At 38.2% G+C, this 15,926-nt stretch overlaps 2 protein-coding genes across 3 annotated transcripts in view; one reads left to right on the top strand and one right to left on the bottom strand.

The window, feature by feature from the left end:
• Positions 1-15,926, bottom strand: part of LOC127409895 (mRNA-capping enzyme) — a 202,020-nt gene that overhangs the window by 81,047 nt on the left and 105,047 nt on the right. For both annotated transcript variants that reach the window (XM_051644849.1, XM_051644850.1), the window contains one exon: positions 13,918-14,082. In XM_051644849.1, coding sequence (XP_051500809.1) covers positions 13,918-14,082 — 165 coding nt within the window. The remainder of the gene's footprint in view (positions 1-13,917; positions 14,083-15,926) is intronic.
• Positions 3,299-15,926, top strand: part of pcmt (protein-L-isoaspartate (D-aspartate) O-methyltransferase) — a 623,660-nt gene continuing 611,032 nt past the window's right edge. Inside the window, exon 1 of the mRNA XM_051644898.1 lies at positions 3,299-3,400. Coding sequence (XP_051500858.1) covers positions 3,316-3,400 — 85 coding nt within the window. The 5' untranslated portion in view covers positions 3,299-3,315. The remainder of the gene's footprint in view (positions 3,401-15,926) is intronic.

The following is a 15,926-nucleotide window of genomic DNA, read 5'->3' as shown; positions in this document are numbered from 1 at the left end:
TGCTTTGTCTTTCTTGCTTTCATTTGCTCTCTATTTTAAATCCTTTTTTCAGTTTTCATGAACAGTGTTGAGGCTTCATTTTTTAAATCAAATCATATGTTTGTGAGTGAACGTCTAGACAAAAACCTGACCATGTCATTCTGCACAGAGTACTGTTGGAAATCTCTCCATTTCACTATTTTTCCATTTCCTGTGTTAATATCAGATATCTGGAGACACAACAATGACCCCCTCACAACTTTAGAACATGTCAGTATGACTTCATCCATAAAGACGTCCTTCTTACATAAGACAAAGCTGAGATACAAAGACATCCAGAACATGGGCCTGAACATCCATGGCACAAGATTAAGCAGAGGCAACAAACTTATTCATGGCCAACAATGAACAGAGAATGAACTATGGTTACAAAGCGGTCACTGCTGACATGTTCTGAAGCTGTTCTTGTGGGAAATTTCTGGGAAATCCTGACACATGTTAATTTCACAGAAAATTATCCCACTTATCCCCACAGAAACAGAGCAGCACAGCTCAATGTTGAGGTTCCTGATATTGCCAGTTGGTCTCTGTGAGAAAAGTAATGGGTTGAAAACAGGAAAGAGGGTTTAATATCTGTACATTAAAGGTCTGTCTAATTCTATGTCTAATTCAACTGCGAGAGAAATGGCCATAACATGCAACACGTCTGTGAGCATGTCAATACAGAGTGGGTTTACAACATCTCACTAATAATCCCTAATTCAATTAGGTAGGGGAGACCGGGGCTAGTTGTCACAAGGGTTATATCTCAGTAACTGAGTTTTGAGTCAAAAGCCCAATTACACAAATGTGTTTTTCTCTAGCAGTGTTTTGTATGTTTGTTTTAAAGAGATAGTTCACACCAAAAAGAAACTTCAGAGATCAGTTACTCAACCTTGTGTTGTTCTAAATCCATAACTTTATCTTTTTTTTATTTATTTTTTAAGGCAAACAAAGAAGAAATCTTGAAAAAAAATTCTGCTCACTTATGTCCTACATTGGCAGTGGACAGTGACCTTCACTTCAAGCTTCAAAAGGATGCTAAAGTACAATTCAGAAGTCTAATATATAATTAAATGAGACTTGTGCCTTGTTTTAAAGCTATATGATGAGGTCTGGTGAGAATCAAACTGAAATCTAATTTATTTAGTGAAAATCTTGACCGACCGTTGTTCTTCTGTGCGCATTCATGAGATTGCACAAAGCAGCAGTTCATGCAGCCCCTGCTTGAGAGAAGGACGTTCAAGTGAGAACACGTCATATATTTTAGGACATGTTCTGTTCAGTTATTCCTGCACCTGGTAAGCCTGAATTTAGCAAGCTATTTTTTAAGGTTTATAATAAGAGAAACTCTTATTATTTGAATATATTAGAGAACTTTATTCTGATGAGAAATAATAACAATTAAAAAAAAAAAATCTAAAAAACAATTTAATGTCATACTTTGCCATTTAAGTGTTGTTACATAGAATCGAGATTACATTTAACCAAATTGTGAGAACACTATCATTCCATCCCGAGTCACAAGTGTTTCATATGTGTTTCAAAACAATTTATTAATTACAAATTTCTGACGATTAATTGTCATACAAATTGTCATGCTTTTGTCATAGGTGTATGTTTACTTGAAACATTAAGAAGTCATTTATTCATTATTGACTTTTACATGATTTCCTTTAAGGTTTAAAAACTTGTATCAAAATATTTCAAAATGCTAAAAATATCGGTTCTCTTTTTGGTCAACTTTAGTCTTGGTCCATTTTGCATTTACACATGATTTGACATGCAGACAGACCTTTGAGAATCTGTGTTTCTTCATTCTATCATTTGTATCCTACAAATAGGGTAAGCGGGCGTGAAAAAGGGCTCCTCTTTGTCACTGCGTGTCATTAAGGCTGTGGGTATGGACCCACAATGACAAATAACATATGCCATCACACGATCGTTAAATGAAAGTGAAACCAGAGCGCTTTGCATTCACTAAAATCCTTGTTAATATTTTTGCAGGAGTTTGGCACGAACATCCAAAGATGGCGCTTGCATCACAGCGCTTCAAGTCCGGCTTAGAAGCGGTTAAACCTTCATGCGCGGCACTCAAGTTTGGTCGGCATTGCGGCTCAATGAGACATCGGAGTTCAATTGAATGAGACACTCAAATGCTAAGGGTGTACAAAAATATTGTATTGTACGATACGACGCTATCGATTCAATATCATATGTATCATACGATACATAAATAAATACATAAGTGCGATTAAAACCAAGCATTGAGAACTGCAAAACAGTCAGAGGGGCGGTGAGAGCTAGGAGAGAAACAGAGCAACGAGACTACATAGGCGAGTTGAGAGCTCGAAGACCAATGGCAAACGGCAAGTAGATTGTAGCGTTACAGCTTGTCGAATTTGCCAAACAACGGTGTCATGTCCCAGTGCTACAGTACATTAAACATGTCGTTTTATTTATGCCGACATCACCACGGAAATCGATGGAATTGTGAGGCAGAAACAGAAGCAGCAAGTTGCAGTTAACAGCTAGCCTCTCCCAGCTGACACCGAGCGTGATTACATGCACAGCAAGACGTTCATAACTATCAAAAATCAGCTCATTCAAAAAAAATGACAACGTAAGAAACACGCGATTACATAAGAGTTAAGGCGGTGGGACGTGGTCACCGCGCGCTCCCTAATCATTTTCAATGAGAGAGGCGGCAGGCGGCAAAACGGATGCGGCAGTTGAAGCGGCGCCGCTTTCCAAGTTCGCTCACGAGAATCCGGGCGCTGACGGCTTGAATTCGTGAGGTGTGCGCGGTTGAACGAGCCGATTTGGCGAGCTACCTGAAATTGACCAATCGGGAGAAGGTGTTACAACTGACACGATCAATGAAAACTGAGTGTTCATTAAGCTCTTACACATTTGGAGAAAATGGTCGTGTTAAAACTGTTTTTCCCATATTATTCACAGCCACATCACTGGAAATGAATCTACAGAAAGGCCATGCTGTTCCCTGCTCTTCAAATAAAACATATTTGCCATACGGGTCGCGCTACGAAACACAACTTTTTTGTCATACTTGCATTCGTTTCAGTTCTAGGGCTACATTTAGGGAGGTATAGCATCTGTTATAATTGTATATACATACGATAGTGGATATGCGATTGATTTTTTTAAGCGCGTCTCTAGTGAAACCAAGGACTTCTAGGTTTAAAGTTCTACCTGTCAATCAACCACTGTACTAAAAAAAGATTTTTAAACTTTGCAGTGTGCGACTTTAAAGCGCATTCACATGGACAAGACCTCATGGATCTTCTTCAGAATGTCTGCTATCAACATGCAAGCAGTGACACGGATGATGTAGCCTACAATCTAAAGCTGAATAATACAGGTAGCCTACTCCACTAAAATAACTCTGCACTACATGTCATATTTGCACTTAAATTAAATCCAAGTATAACCAACAGAAATCGTGCACGAATTTTCTACACTTTCTTTTTAATCTTGTACATTTTGTGCACTTCATCACACAGTAACTGGCAGCAACCCACTGGCATTATGATTGATGTATGCAGTCATAAAATCACACAGCCTCCCTTCGAAATCGGAATCAGTCAAATGTTAGACAGCATCTGTAATAATTATCCTTTTCTTTTTTGTTTTTCTTTTTAAAAAATCGGCAGATGAGTTTTCATCTAATGCAGCCCCTGGCCATGCCAGTATTCTTTTTTTATTTCTAAATCCCAAGCTGCGAGGAATTAAAGCAATGTCCTCCTCTGGCTTTATATCTTATAATGATAAATAGCATGGAAATTCATGCGATTGCTCCGGAATTCGCCAGCTCGTAAAGTTGTGTCGTGTACGATTGCACCTGTACGATTTTCAGATAAACTGACTTGTAACGTGTGCAGGGGCTCACAACCTCCCGAGTGTCAGAACTCGCACCGTGTACACCCGGCCTTGGTGAGTCATTAGAATTACCATAAACACTCAAATAAATGACAATTTGTATAAATTGTATGGTGCCCATTTATATGTCATACAAATCAACATACATCTGTAATATAGGCACATGTTACATCCACCAAACCTTAAATAGCAGCAAGTCCAAATTCCAAGCTTTTAAATGACCCACATTTCTCAAATGAGAAGCTTTTAATGAATTAGCTTGCAGTTCCAGGTTAAAGGATTAAAACTTATATTTATTTTTTATTTTATTTTATTTTATATCTGTTACCGGCAACAGTATCGGCCACAATGGGATGTGAATAATCGGTTATCGGTATTGGCCCAGAAATTCCATATTGGTGCATCCCTACTCGTTACTATGTTTTTGTACATGTAGCACAAACCTTGTTAGCAACACAGTCAAACTGTTTCATTACACTTAAATGTTTTCAAGGACAAATCATTCTTTTCCAGGGCATTTAGGCATTTTTCTCATTTTCCATGACTTTTCCATGACTGCAAAATTGCATTGCAAAATTCCAGGTTTTCCAGGATGCGTGGGAACCCTGCATGATAACCATAGGTAAAATCCATTTCTCTTTACTACTATGGTTAGTAACTATGGTTTCTATAAAACTATGGCATTTAAATACATTTAGAAACTATTTCTTCCAAAATACCATAGTTAATAAAATGAGTGAGTGTTACTACAGTAAACGTAATGTTAATTTTTTTTTAAAGATTTGTAATGTGTAGATTAAAAAGCCTTTTTTTTCTCCTGTTTTATTCTGTCAGTGTTGTATAGAATGCTTGGGCTATTTAAAATAGTTTTAAAAGTTAACTTACAGAGAGATTCAATGTTTTGCAACAGACAATTCTATGCTGCATCCAAACATGTTTTGAGATCCGTGCATCTCACTGGTTCACAAGCATGTTAATAATGGTCTGCGCTATGTGGTCAAGTCCAGTCTTCAGGGGTTAAAATTGTGATTTTGGATTCTAGACACCCCAAAGTAGTGAAACATTTTCAGTGTTGGTCTAGTGATATGATCTTTCCTTTTGATTCGAGTGGTGCTGGATTTAAAATCCCTTTACACAGCTTATATGTAAACAACTTTTTAATAAACAAAGCAAAATTGCAACTGCATATCAGTAGATAAAAGAAATGGATGCACAGCTTGTTGCATATTTCGCAATTTTAATGAAAAAGAGCAGACTGCGGAGCAATGGAGAAGCATAGTATCTGTCTGTATGTGGGGGGGCACGCTGTCTCGTGCTGCTCTAGAGAATCGTGCCGCCTCTATCAGCATTCCGCTACTGACCAGTGAAGCGTAATGATCTTTAAGCAAGTATAATCGAGGCAGAATGTGTGAAATTAATCAAACAAAAACTGGGCTGGAGCATTCAAGAAATGGAATGGATTGACAAACTAAGCTAAAAAAAAAAAATATCTTCTTTGAATCAGAGGTGTCGGAATGTTGCAGCATCATATATGAGCTATTCTCACACAAAATTTATAGGGACATAATAAAATGCTTAGTGTGAAAAAAGCTTGACAACATGGCTTAATTTACTAAACCAATAACCAGCAAGAACTAAATTTCCATCTCACAATTCACTTGTTATAAATAATTGAAGGAGAAAGAAAATATTGAAGCTGAAATATAGTCAAGCTTAAAGAAAGTGTTATCCTCTGTAATATGTAAAGAAAACGCTCAACATGGCTTAACAATCTCTTATGGGAAATAACTCTTAGCTAGGGGTTTAGATTATGGGCTAATCATTTTGTCTGTATCAAAGTATGTGAGTGAAGCAGCAACAATTTCCCCTCCGTGCTCAAAGCATTCTATAATCACTCCGCTCCACTCCAGGTTGTCCATTTCCCATACCCTAAAAGAGAAACCCTGCTCCATGTTTGCTCCATGGCAAAATTTGCACCTAACTACCACTCCACTGTAAAGTTTTTTCAGTATGCTTTTAAATATCACAAACCTCCGTGCAGATGTATTGATCTCCTGAGACCCCCACGTGACTGCTGTGTGCATTTTCAGTCTCCCTTTTTGATTTGTAACTAGTAGCACCTAATAAACAAGCAAAAAAAAAAAAAACCCCAAATAGACCAAATAGTTTTCCTAAAAATTTATGTTGACATATGTGGACAGTGAGACTACGTTGTGAAATTTTAAACAACACTAAGCAATAGAAAGTCATATTTTTCTAATCAGATTGTTTATTATGTTTCCAGGATTGTTGGTTATTCATGTTTTTGAGACGTTACAGACATCACAGCTGATTTTCTCTAAAGCTGAATAAATAATTATTATTCAGAGTAATGTCCAGCATCATCCAATCACGGCCAACCATGTTAAAATAAAATGTAGCATTATAAAATTCTGAATCTACGTACTGATTACCATTGTTCCATGTCTGCCAAACATGTTGAGAGGTCCAAACATCATCTGCAGCCTCAAACTTAACTTTTGGTCGGATTTTAGGAGTGAATGCACTTAGCTGCATAGAGAGCTATAGGATGCTCACTTGATCCTTTGCCTTTCCTTGATCCTTTGATCCTTGATCCTTCCCTATTTAGTGAATGACTTAACCTCCAGTGTGCTGTCTGTCTTCACTGGTCTCAGAACAGTTCGAAATGCATCTTATTTTCATTCTAACTCCATATAAACCCTCTGAAACCAACATTTTTCAGCTTTTGGATGAACCCATTTACTCTCAATGTGAAAATACACAGTAAATATATAGGAATGCATTTACTATGTGTACGATTCTATGTTAATGAACAGAATCGCATCGCACAGAGATAACAAAATAAAATATAAAAAATGTATATTAAAATGAAGTGAAATGACCCACAGATGTGTTAGCGTTGAAAATTATTCAAAATAACTAACTTGTTTTTTCTACTTTTGAGGAAATGCAGTACCAGTTTCCACATATGTGGACATCATGTTTATCAGGGCAATGGCACGTGAAAAACGAACAGTTTTTTTAATGCGGCATATCAAATGAAACTAGAGACTCTTTACAACCAAACTCTTTATGGTTTTTATTCACTTAAATTATGCGTTGCGTATAGCGAAGTCAAAATACAATGTCCACGCATGTGGACACGGGGTCGCATGAGGATTAATGAAAAATAAATATATAATACTAGGAGAAAAGCTTCAACGTGCTTTATTTAGAACACTAACTTTAGCCCAAGTCTATAGTAAATTATTTAAATAAGTCTCGGCCAAAAGTTACACATTTGCTTTTTGACGCAAAACATGGCAAAGAAGTCAAAATCCTCGGGCTCTGGAGACATTAAAAGACACTTACGTGTTCAGGATGAAAGCCCCAACAGGCCTACAGACTGGGGACTCGATTTGGATGGCGCGGCGGGAGAGGAGATGTTGACGAAGGTTCTTGCTGACTTGGAGGATCTCGCTGTAATACGTAGATCAATCACGGCGATGGAAATAAAATTCTCTGAGATAGTTACAAGAGTGACTGATGCTGAGAGACGAATCGATTTTCTGGAATCTTCAGAGAGGGAATTAACCCTAATAATAACCCGCTAATCCTCCCGCAACCAAAGTTGATTTGGAACATCTCCTTGAAAAGCTTGAAGATCTTGAGAATAGAAGCCGCAGGAATAATGTTAGAATTGTTGGAATTCCTAAGCACGAGGAGGGCAGAGATATGGTGAAATTCCTAGACAAGCTTTTCCCGAGTCTGCTCGACATAACAGGCCACAAGCTGGAAATCGAGCGGGCTCACAGAGTCCCAGCTCACAGATATGCTGAGGGAGACAGGCCCCGATCGATTCTGGCCAGATTTCTGAGATCATCCAATAAAGATCTGGTGTTGCGCCAGGTGAGGAGCAAAGGGAAGCTTTCTTGGAAGAACCATAATATTTTCTTGTTCCCGGACTTTGCGAACTCGACAAGAGAGAAACGCGATCGGTTCAAGGAATGTAAGAAACTCTTACATCAGCAAAAGGTCACTTTTGCTCTGATGTTTCCGGCCAAACTGAGAATAGAAACGAAGGTCGGTCGCGAAGTATTTACATGTCCCAATCAGGCAATGTCTTTTATTGAATCAATGAGCGAGTAAACTTCGTTGGCTCCGCCGAGCGGCTGGAGCTTGTTTTGTGAATAACACTTTTCCTTAAAGAAACTTTTGCATTGACTGAAGATTACTTTTGCATTGAAGTTCCCGGGCAGATTGAGAATAGACACTATGGATGACCGCAAAATATCTACATGCCCACACAAAGGATGTCTTTTATAAAGTTGACGGATTCTGTAAGTCATGGAATATACGTTTATGCGGCCTCCGAGTGAATTGACTCGACCATCTGGGGAACTGGGATGCTGGTTTTGTTTCTTTTTGTATTGGTTCCGCCTAGCTGTGGATCAATCTGTTCGTTCTTTGTGCTTATTCCTCCTGCTGGCGGAGGTTTGTTTTATTGAGTATTTTTACAGGACATTGGAATGATTACGTCATCCGCTGAACTCATAACAGCCGGCTCACTGAACATTCGTTTGTCTGTCCGAGGAATCTGAATGGTTTTATATCAGCTGGAATTTGTTTTGTGGAAGATCACACCTTTGAGACAGTTCTGTGAATCAATATACACGTCCTTTGTGTTTATTCTTCCTATTTGCTGGGGTTAATTTTACAAAGTATTTTCTGTTATGTAATTTTTTACATGAAAAATTTAGCAATCCGATGGCAAAGTTGTTGTGGGGGCTCGTGGGCATTCATGGACCTTTTGAGTTTAGAGGGACTGTCGCCGGTTGGCGCTTTCATGCATGGGGTTAATGCGCACGTTTTTCTTTTTTCTGTTTGTCTTGTTCGGGGGGAATTTCGGGGTTTGATTGTTTCACTAATGGGGAATGTGATCTGTATATTTTTGTTTTTGACACACAATTTATTTTTTCTATTGTATCAAAATGTCAAATGTTAATATAAGTGTACTATCTCTCTCTACATGGAATGTAAATGGGTTGGGGAACCCCATAAAAAGAAGGAAGGTTATTACTTTTCTTAAACGTAAGAAATATGATATAGTGTTTCTTCAAGAAACACATTTCTCCCCACAGGAAGCTGAAAAATTTGGGAAGATATGGGGTGGACATGTTTTTTTTAGTGCTGGCTCAAGTAAGAGCAAGGGAGTCATTATATTGGTAAATAAACATTTACAATTCAAATGTCTCAAACAGGTTAAAGATAAATTAGGAAGAGTCATTATTGTTTTAGCTGAAATTCAGGGGCAAAGGTTGATTTTGGCTAATATTTACGCACCTAACGCTGATGATCAGGGCTTTTTTATAGATCTTGAAGGGATGCTTAAAATTTAATCTTTTGATGGACTCAAAAAGTGTGTAACCAACATTGACGCTTCACAGGATGTGTAAAAATCTTGGTCTTATGGATATTTGGAGACTTTTGAACCCATCTGGTAGGGACTATAAATTTTTTTCATCAGTCCATAAGATTTATTCTAGAATAGATCTTGTTTTGATATCCAAATCCCTCATTTCATCTGTTGTTGATTGCTCAATTGGAAATATCTTAGTCTCAGATCATGCCCTGGTGAGTTTAGAGGTGTTGCCATATACAGTGAAAAATAAATCATATAGTTGGCGCCTTAATGTGTCCCTTTTGCCAAATCCTGATTTCCAACAAATGCTAAAGACTGAAACCAATGTTCATATGGAGACCAACTGGTCCTCAGTATCCTCTGTGGGCGTGGCTTGGGAGGCACTTAAGGCGGTTCTTAGGGGTCGGATCATACAGTATGCCTCATTCATTAAAAAATCCAAAGCACGAGATCTCGTGGAGTTGGAAGATAATATTAAAAGTGCAGAGATGGCGCTTCAGCTCAGCATGTCAGCTGATGGCCTCAGAGAACTGACCCGATTGAAATATAGATATAATACTATTTTGTCGCGGAAAGTGGAGTTTTGGTTATTCAAGGCAAGACAGTCATACTTTGAGTCGGGTGACAAGGTAGGGAAGCTTTTGGCTAGATATATATAAAGCAGAGAGAGTCTCTTTCTATCATTCCCTCAGTGAAATCTGCTGGTGGTGAAATGTTTACCTCGGCCATTGATATTAATAATGCTTTTAAAGAATTCTACCTTGATCTCTATAGTTCCTCGTCTTCGTCTACTGATGAAGATATTAGAAACTTTGTGGAACCATTAGATCTTCCTAAACTGACGATTGAGCAAAACAACTCTTGATTCTGAGATAACCTTGGAGGAGCTTGACGAGGTAATTAAGTCCCTACCTACTGGCAAGGCTCCGGGGCCAGATGGTTTTGCCGCAGAATTTTTTAGATCCTATGCTACAGAACTGGCTCCACTTTTGTTAGAAGTTTATACTGAATCATTAAAGAATGGAAAGCTTCCTCCAACCATGACACAAGCCCGGATCAGTCTGATTCTTAAAAAGAACAAAGATCCAAGCGAGTGTAAAAGTTACAATCTCCCTGATCCAATTAGATGTAATAATATTGTCAAAAATTCTGGCTAACCGATTAAGTAAGGTTATGACATCTCTTATACATATAGATCAGATGGGGTTTATTCGGGGCCGCAGCTCTTCTGATAACATCAGGCGTCTCATCAACATCATGTGGTCAGTAGCGAATGATCAGTCTCCGGTCGCTGCCATCTCACTTGATGCCGAAAAGGCATTTGATATGGTAGAATGGGATTATCTTTTTAAGATTTTGGAAATGTATGGGTTCGGGAGTACATTTATTGGTTGGATTAAGTTACTTTATAAACACCCCGTAGCAGCGGTACAAACAAATGGATTAATTTCAGGTTATTTTACTCTGAATAGGGACACTCGGCAGGGTTGCCCTCTTTCCCCATTATTGTTCTGTCTTGCCCTGGAACCATTAGCAGCCGCGATAAGAAACGAGGATGATTTTCCAGGGGTGACGTAGGGAGGTGTGGCGCATAAGCTTCTGCTTTACGCAGATGATATTTTATTATTCATCTCCAACCCCACTAGATCTTTGCCTTGCCTCCACAGAATTATTAATTCCTTTTCCAAATTCTCAGGATACAAAGTCAATTGGTCTAGATCCGAAGCTTTGGCTTTGACAGCGTACTGTCCAGTAACGGCCTTCCAGCCGGGCGCCTTCCAGTGGCCCAAACAGGGCATTAAGTATTTGGGAATTTTATTCCCAGCAAATTTGTCTGATTTAGTCAGAGTTAATTTTGATCCCTTAATAAAAAGGTTTTCGAATGATGTGGCCAGGTGGGCTTCATTACACTTATCGATGATTGGGAAGGTTGATGTAATTAAAATGAATTGTATTCCAAAATTCAACTACCTGTTACAATCTCTCCCAATAGATGTCCCCCTCTCTTATTTCAAGCAATTTGATAGCATAGAGAAGTCCTTCATTTGGAATGTTAAGCATGCCAGGTTAAATTTCAATAAGTTACATAGGCCGATTGACAAAGGTGGGCTAGGCCTACCCAAGATTTTGTTTTATTATTATGCATTCGGTCTCAGACATTTGGCTCATTGGTCGCTTCCACCTGAGAGAGCCCCTCCCTGGTTTTGTATCGAAAAGGAAGCTCTTGCCCCTATCTTGCCTCTGCATAGCCTTTCGATCAAATAAATCGGAGAAGTTAAGTCACACCCCGTTATTTTGCATTTACACTCGATTTTTTTACAGCTGCGGCACCTACTCTGCACTGTTTTTGGGAGTGGCACGCACCCCCCCTAGTGCGGCAGATACTCTCGGAGTGGTGATTACTGCTTTTGGAAAAGGTCATGAGGCATCAGTGTATTACTCCCTGCTAATTCAGAGTCTGGGGGACGGAGCTTTAAATTCCCTCAAAAGATTATGGGAGGAAGATTTAAATTTGTTTTTGGAGGAGGGAGTGTGGGCTAGGATTCTTAAAAACATCAAGTCTGCATCTAGAGATGCAAGGGTGCGCCTTATGCAATTTAAGATTCTACATAGATTTTATTGGACCCCTTCTAAATTGTATAGACTTGGTCTTAAGGACATACCCACCTGCTGGCGATGCCATTTAGAAGATGGAGACACCGCCCATGTTTTTTGGGGGTGTCGTAAGATACAGGAGTTCTGGTTGAGGGTGCAGAATTTTATGGCCGACGTATTGGGCACTCTGATCTCCTTTTGCCCCAGGCTCTGTATTTTGGGTGACGGGGTGGTCATTGATGTAGGAGATAAGTACATGAAGAATTGGATCCTGGCCGGTGTTATAGTGGGCAGACAGGTTATCCTTAGAGGATGGAAGTCAGCTGGAGCCCCCTCGTTTCGTGAGTGGTGCGAGGAGATGGGCAGGGTGGCAGCTTGGGAAGAGTTGTCATATAGAAGGCTAGGCAACATGGATATGTTCATAAGGAGGTGGGGCAGCTATTTGGCCTTTTTGGAGGGCTCTTGGGGAGGGACAGTGGAGGGAGACGTGTTGTTTTAAATGTGTATGTTGTAGCCTTTTTGTTTTTGCACATGTACTTTTTTTTAAATGTATTTCTAAATATTTTCTTCTATTTTATTGTTTGTTTGTGTGTCTTTGTCAATTGTATTTGACCACTGAAGTATCTGTTTGTGTTGGGTGGTGAGGTGGGGTGGTTAATGTTTGGGAGGAAGGTTTGTAAATAATATAATATGATTCCAAATATTCTGTTATTTTTTTTTATATATATTTGTTTTTTTATATGTTATATGAAATCAATAAAAACTTTTAATAACAAAAAACTATATGTCTAATGCCGAGTTCACTTTCAGAAATACTAGCTTTTAAATATTATCTTTTAAGTATCTGAAAGATTTTTTATCGACTCCTCTCTACCTTGGCTCGCATTTGAGCTTCTTAATCTGCACATGTAAATTACATAAATTAAGGCAGTAAAATAAATTTTAAAGGGCAATAAATTAAATTCAAACTACGCAATATTAACTAATTGATAAGTTCAGTTGATGTTTCAGGTCATTAAAAAGTTCAATTCTATTTAATGCGGGACATACTACAGTTGAGATGGCGATCCATTAGATCAGAATGATATGATAATTCAAAATATTTAATAGGAGAGAGAGATATGTATTACTGACCTTTAGATTTTCTTTTCACATGTGAACAGATATTATCGTGTTCTCTGGAAATATGCATTTTATGATTCCACAACAAACCTTTGGTCGTGGCAGTCACCTCACTTTTGTTCTCCTTCTGATAATATCAGAAATTCCATCTTTTCAATAGTGTTTAACACTGCTTAAAACACAGTGAAATCTTGCTGCATAATGGGCTGTTAACAGGTGTTGTGCTCATGATGGTGGGTTAGTGGAGCGCTAATGGAGCGAAAGAAAACAGTGATGCTCTGATAAAAAAATAAAAATAAATAAAAAACTTTACTCGCTCCAGGCAAAATCATGCCGCTCCGCTTCCACTCATATACTCTGGTCTATTTTACTATAATCAATAAGGTGCAAAAAAAGTTTGGTCTTCCAAGGCCACTGTACATTTAGACATGTTAAGCTTTTTAATGGGTTTCTATTTTGGGGAAAACGCTTATAGTGAAAATACTGCCTTAATTGGATTACTATGTCATGGTTATAGTAGTAAATTGTGCGAGAAATGTGGTTTTAGTACATTAAGCCACATTAAGTGTTTAAAACATCCCCATTTAATACATTACTTATGTGTTGCCACATGTAGCTCTGGAAAAAAAAAAAAAATGGCATCCAAGATAAACTTCTGATGGTAAATTGTCCACGGAAGTAAAGGTTGTTAAAAGATGCACGAATTACGACAATTAAATTCGTAAAGAGTTCACCTCTTTACTAGCAGACAAAAACATCAAAAGAGAAGAACAGTGTGCATGTAAAAACAAACTGTTCCATCATCATTAGCTTTCCTTCCACACTTGTACAGAGAGCTTCTGGGGTTTATGAATTAATACCTTGCGTGCAGCGTGAATGTCGAAGAAAGGCTTGTTTCTGACGCTGAACGGCTCCTTGGCTTTGTCGATCTGGCCCAATCTTATCTTCTCAGAGCGAGGGGAGATGATCTCCTTCACAATACACAGCAAACGTCTGTCAAAGTCACACTGACCGACGGGCTGACCCTGCCAAACAGGCACAACAAATCACAATTCACTAGAACTGTCAATCTATTCAAACATTTAAATCTAAATTAATCAATGCATATAATTCAGACATTACATTATTGAGGCAGACGAGTAAAGCACTGAACAGACATTACAGCATTCCCTTACACTGAACATCTGTGAAATGGGTATTTACAAAGAACGTGTGCTTGTGTTAGAAAACAGCGAGAACAGAATGCAGGGGTCTCGAGATGCATTTATTGAACTTCTTTTAAAGGTGTTTTTTTTTATTATTTTCTTTTATGAAATGACACGTAGAAAATGTCCCTTTTTTCCTGAAAGATTTAATTGAAATAGGTGCCATGAAATATCACACCTGTCTCTGTGAACAGCGCTAGTCTATGTAAACAGTGGCAGAAAAAACCGCCCACGGGCCGTGGTAAGTAAGGGCTTGGTATTGATACAGATTTCCCTATTTGATTTGGATTCACAAGCTCTCGATTCGATTCCGATTTCAATTAGATTCATGTGGGTATATTTCAGTTATAATGTCCCTTTTGCTTACATATGAAATAAATTCTCTCCCAGTTAATGCTGTGAATTATACAGGGGACCTTCTAACTAGGTACAATATGAAAATATAAATGTTTCTAATTATATTTTATTAGTTTTTCGTGCTTTTTTGTGTGTGTGAGAGTTTTTCCCCCCAGTTTGAGCATTTTGGGCAAATTTTAGCTTTTTAAAAATGAACAATTCAATGTATTTAATCAGTAAATATGATATGATATTGCATATATTACATTTTGTTAATTAAACTCTGAAGCATTTTTGGGCTGCTCCCAGCAATTTTTCACTCACCATTTACACATATTGTGGTATAATTGCAAAAAATTGGTCTCATTTTACAGAGAACCCCCCAAATAATCTGTGTTTATAATCTTATGACAGAATAAAAATAAAAATAAAATTGTTGTCCTAACTTTGTAAGCATGTAATTTTGCATCTGTTCACACCATCTCCCTCCAAATGGTCTGATATTATTCCTCTAGATCAGCGGTTCCCAATCTGGGGTGCAGACCGACCACAGGGGTTGTGCAAGAAAATATTTGTGATGGCAGATTTTCTTAATCTTAATATTATTTACCTATTTAACAAATGCTACTTTATTTTAAAAATGTCAGTGTTTTTTGGACAAATAAAATTTCACATCGTAAGCATTACTTTAAATTATGAATCATTTATTCTCGTGATTACAGGCGCTTCTGCGTCAAATAGCTCTGCCTATTTTTAGATTAGGCGTCAAGTGAAAATTAGCTTGTTGATCAATATTAGCCTGCTACTGTACATACCTCAAAATGGACACCTGGAAATCGAGAGACTGCAGAGGTGAGCAATCTACATCAGTATCTTCTGTGTAGATGGCACTGACCATGACCGTGAACAGATGAAGAAATCCAATCAAACGGAGGTTAATGATGAAGCGAGAGCAGAGAACACCATTAGAGATCCGTTGAGCAATAGAAATAGGCCTACACTCGAGAGCGAGAAATTGCCAAGTAAAAAACACAAGTACAACGACAGTTACATTGGTTTCGGATTTATATGGATTGGTGACCTAGAAAGTCTGAACCCACAATGTGTAGTCTGTGGTGAAGTTTTAGCCAATAGCAGTCTCAAGCCCTCATATATGGTCTGCCACTTACAAACAAAACACGTCAACTTTCAAGACATGCCTGCAAGATTTTTCCGAGGAATATTAGAAGAACTGCAAAACAGTAAAAAAAAAAAAAAAAAAAAAAAAAAATGATCCACTCCCATTCAGGCTTAGGGTCTCCAAAAATGCACAGAGAGCTTCATTTCTG

This window comes from Myxocyprinus asiaticus, chromosome 19 (assembly GCF_019703515.2).
Source record: "Myxocyprinus asiaticus isolate MX2 ecotype Aquarium Trade chromosome 19, UBuf_Myxa_2, whole genome shotgun sequence".
Taxonomy (NCBI): Eukaryota; Metazoa; Chordata; class Actinopteri; order Cypriniformes; family Catostomidae; genus Myxocyprinus; species Myxocyprinus asiaticus.
This window is presented reverse-complemented; position numbering and strand designations above follow the sequence as displayed.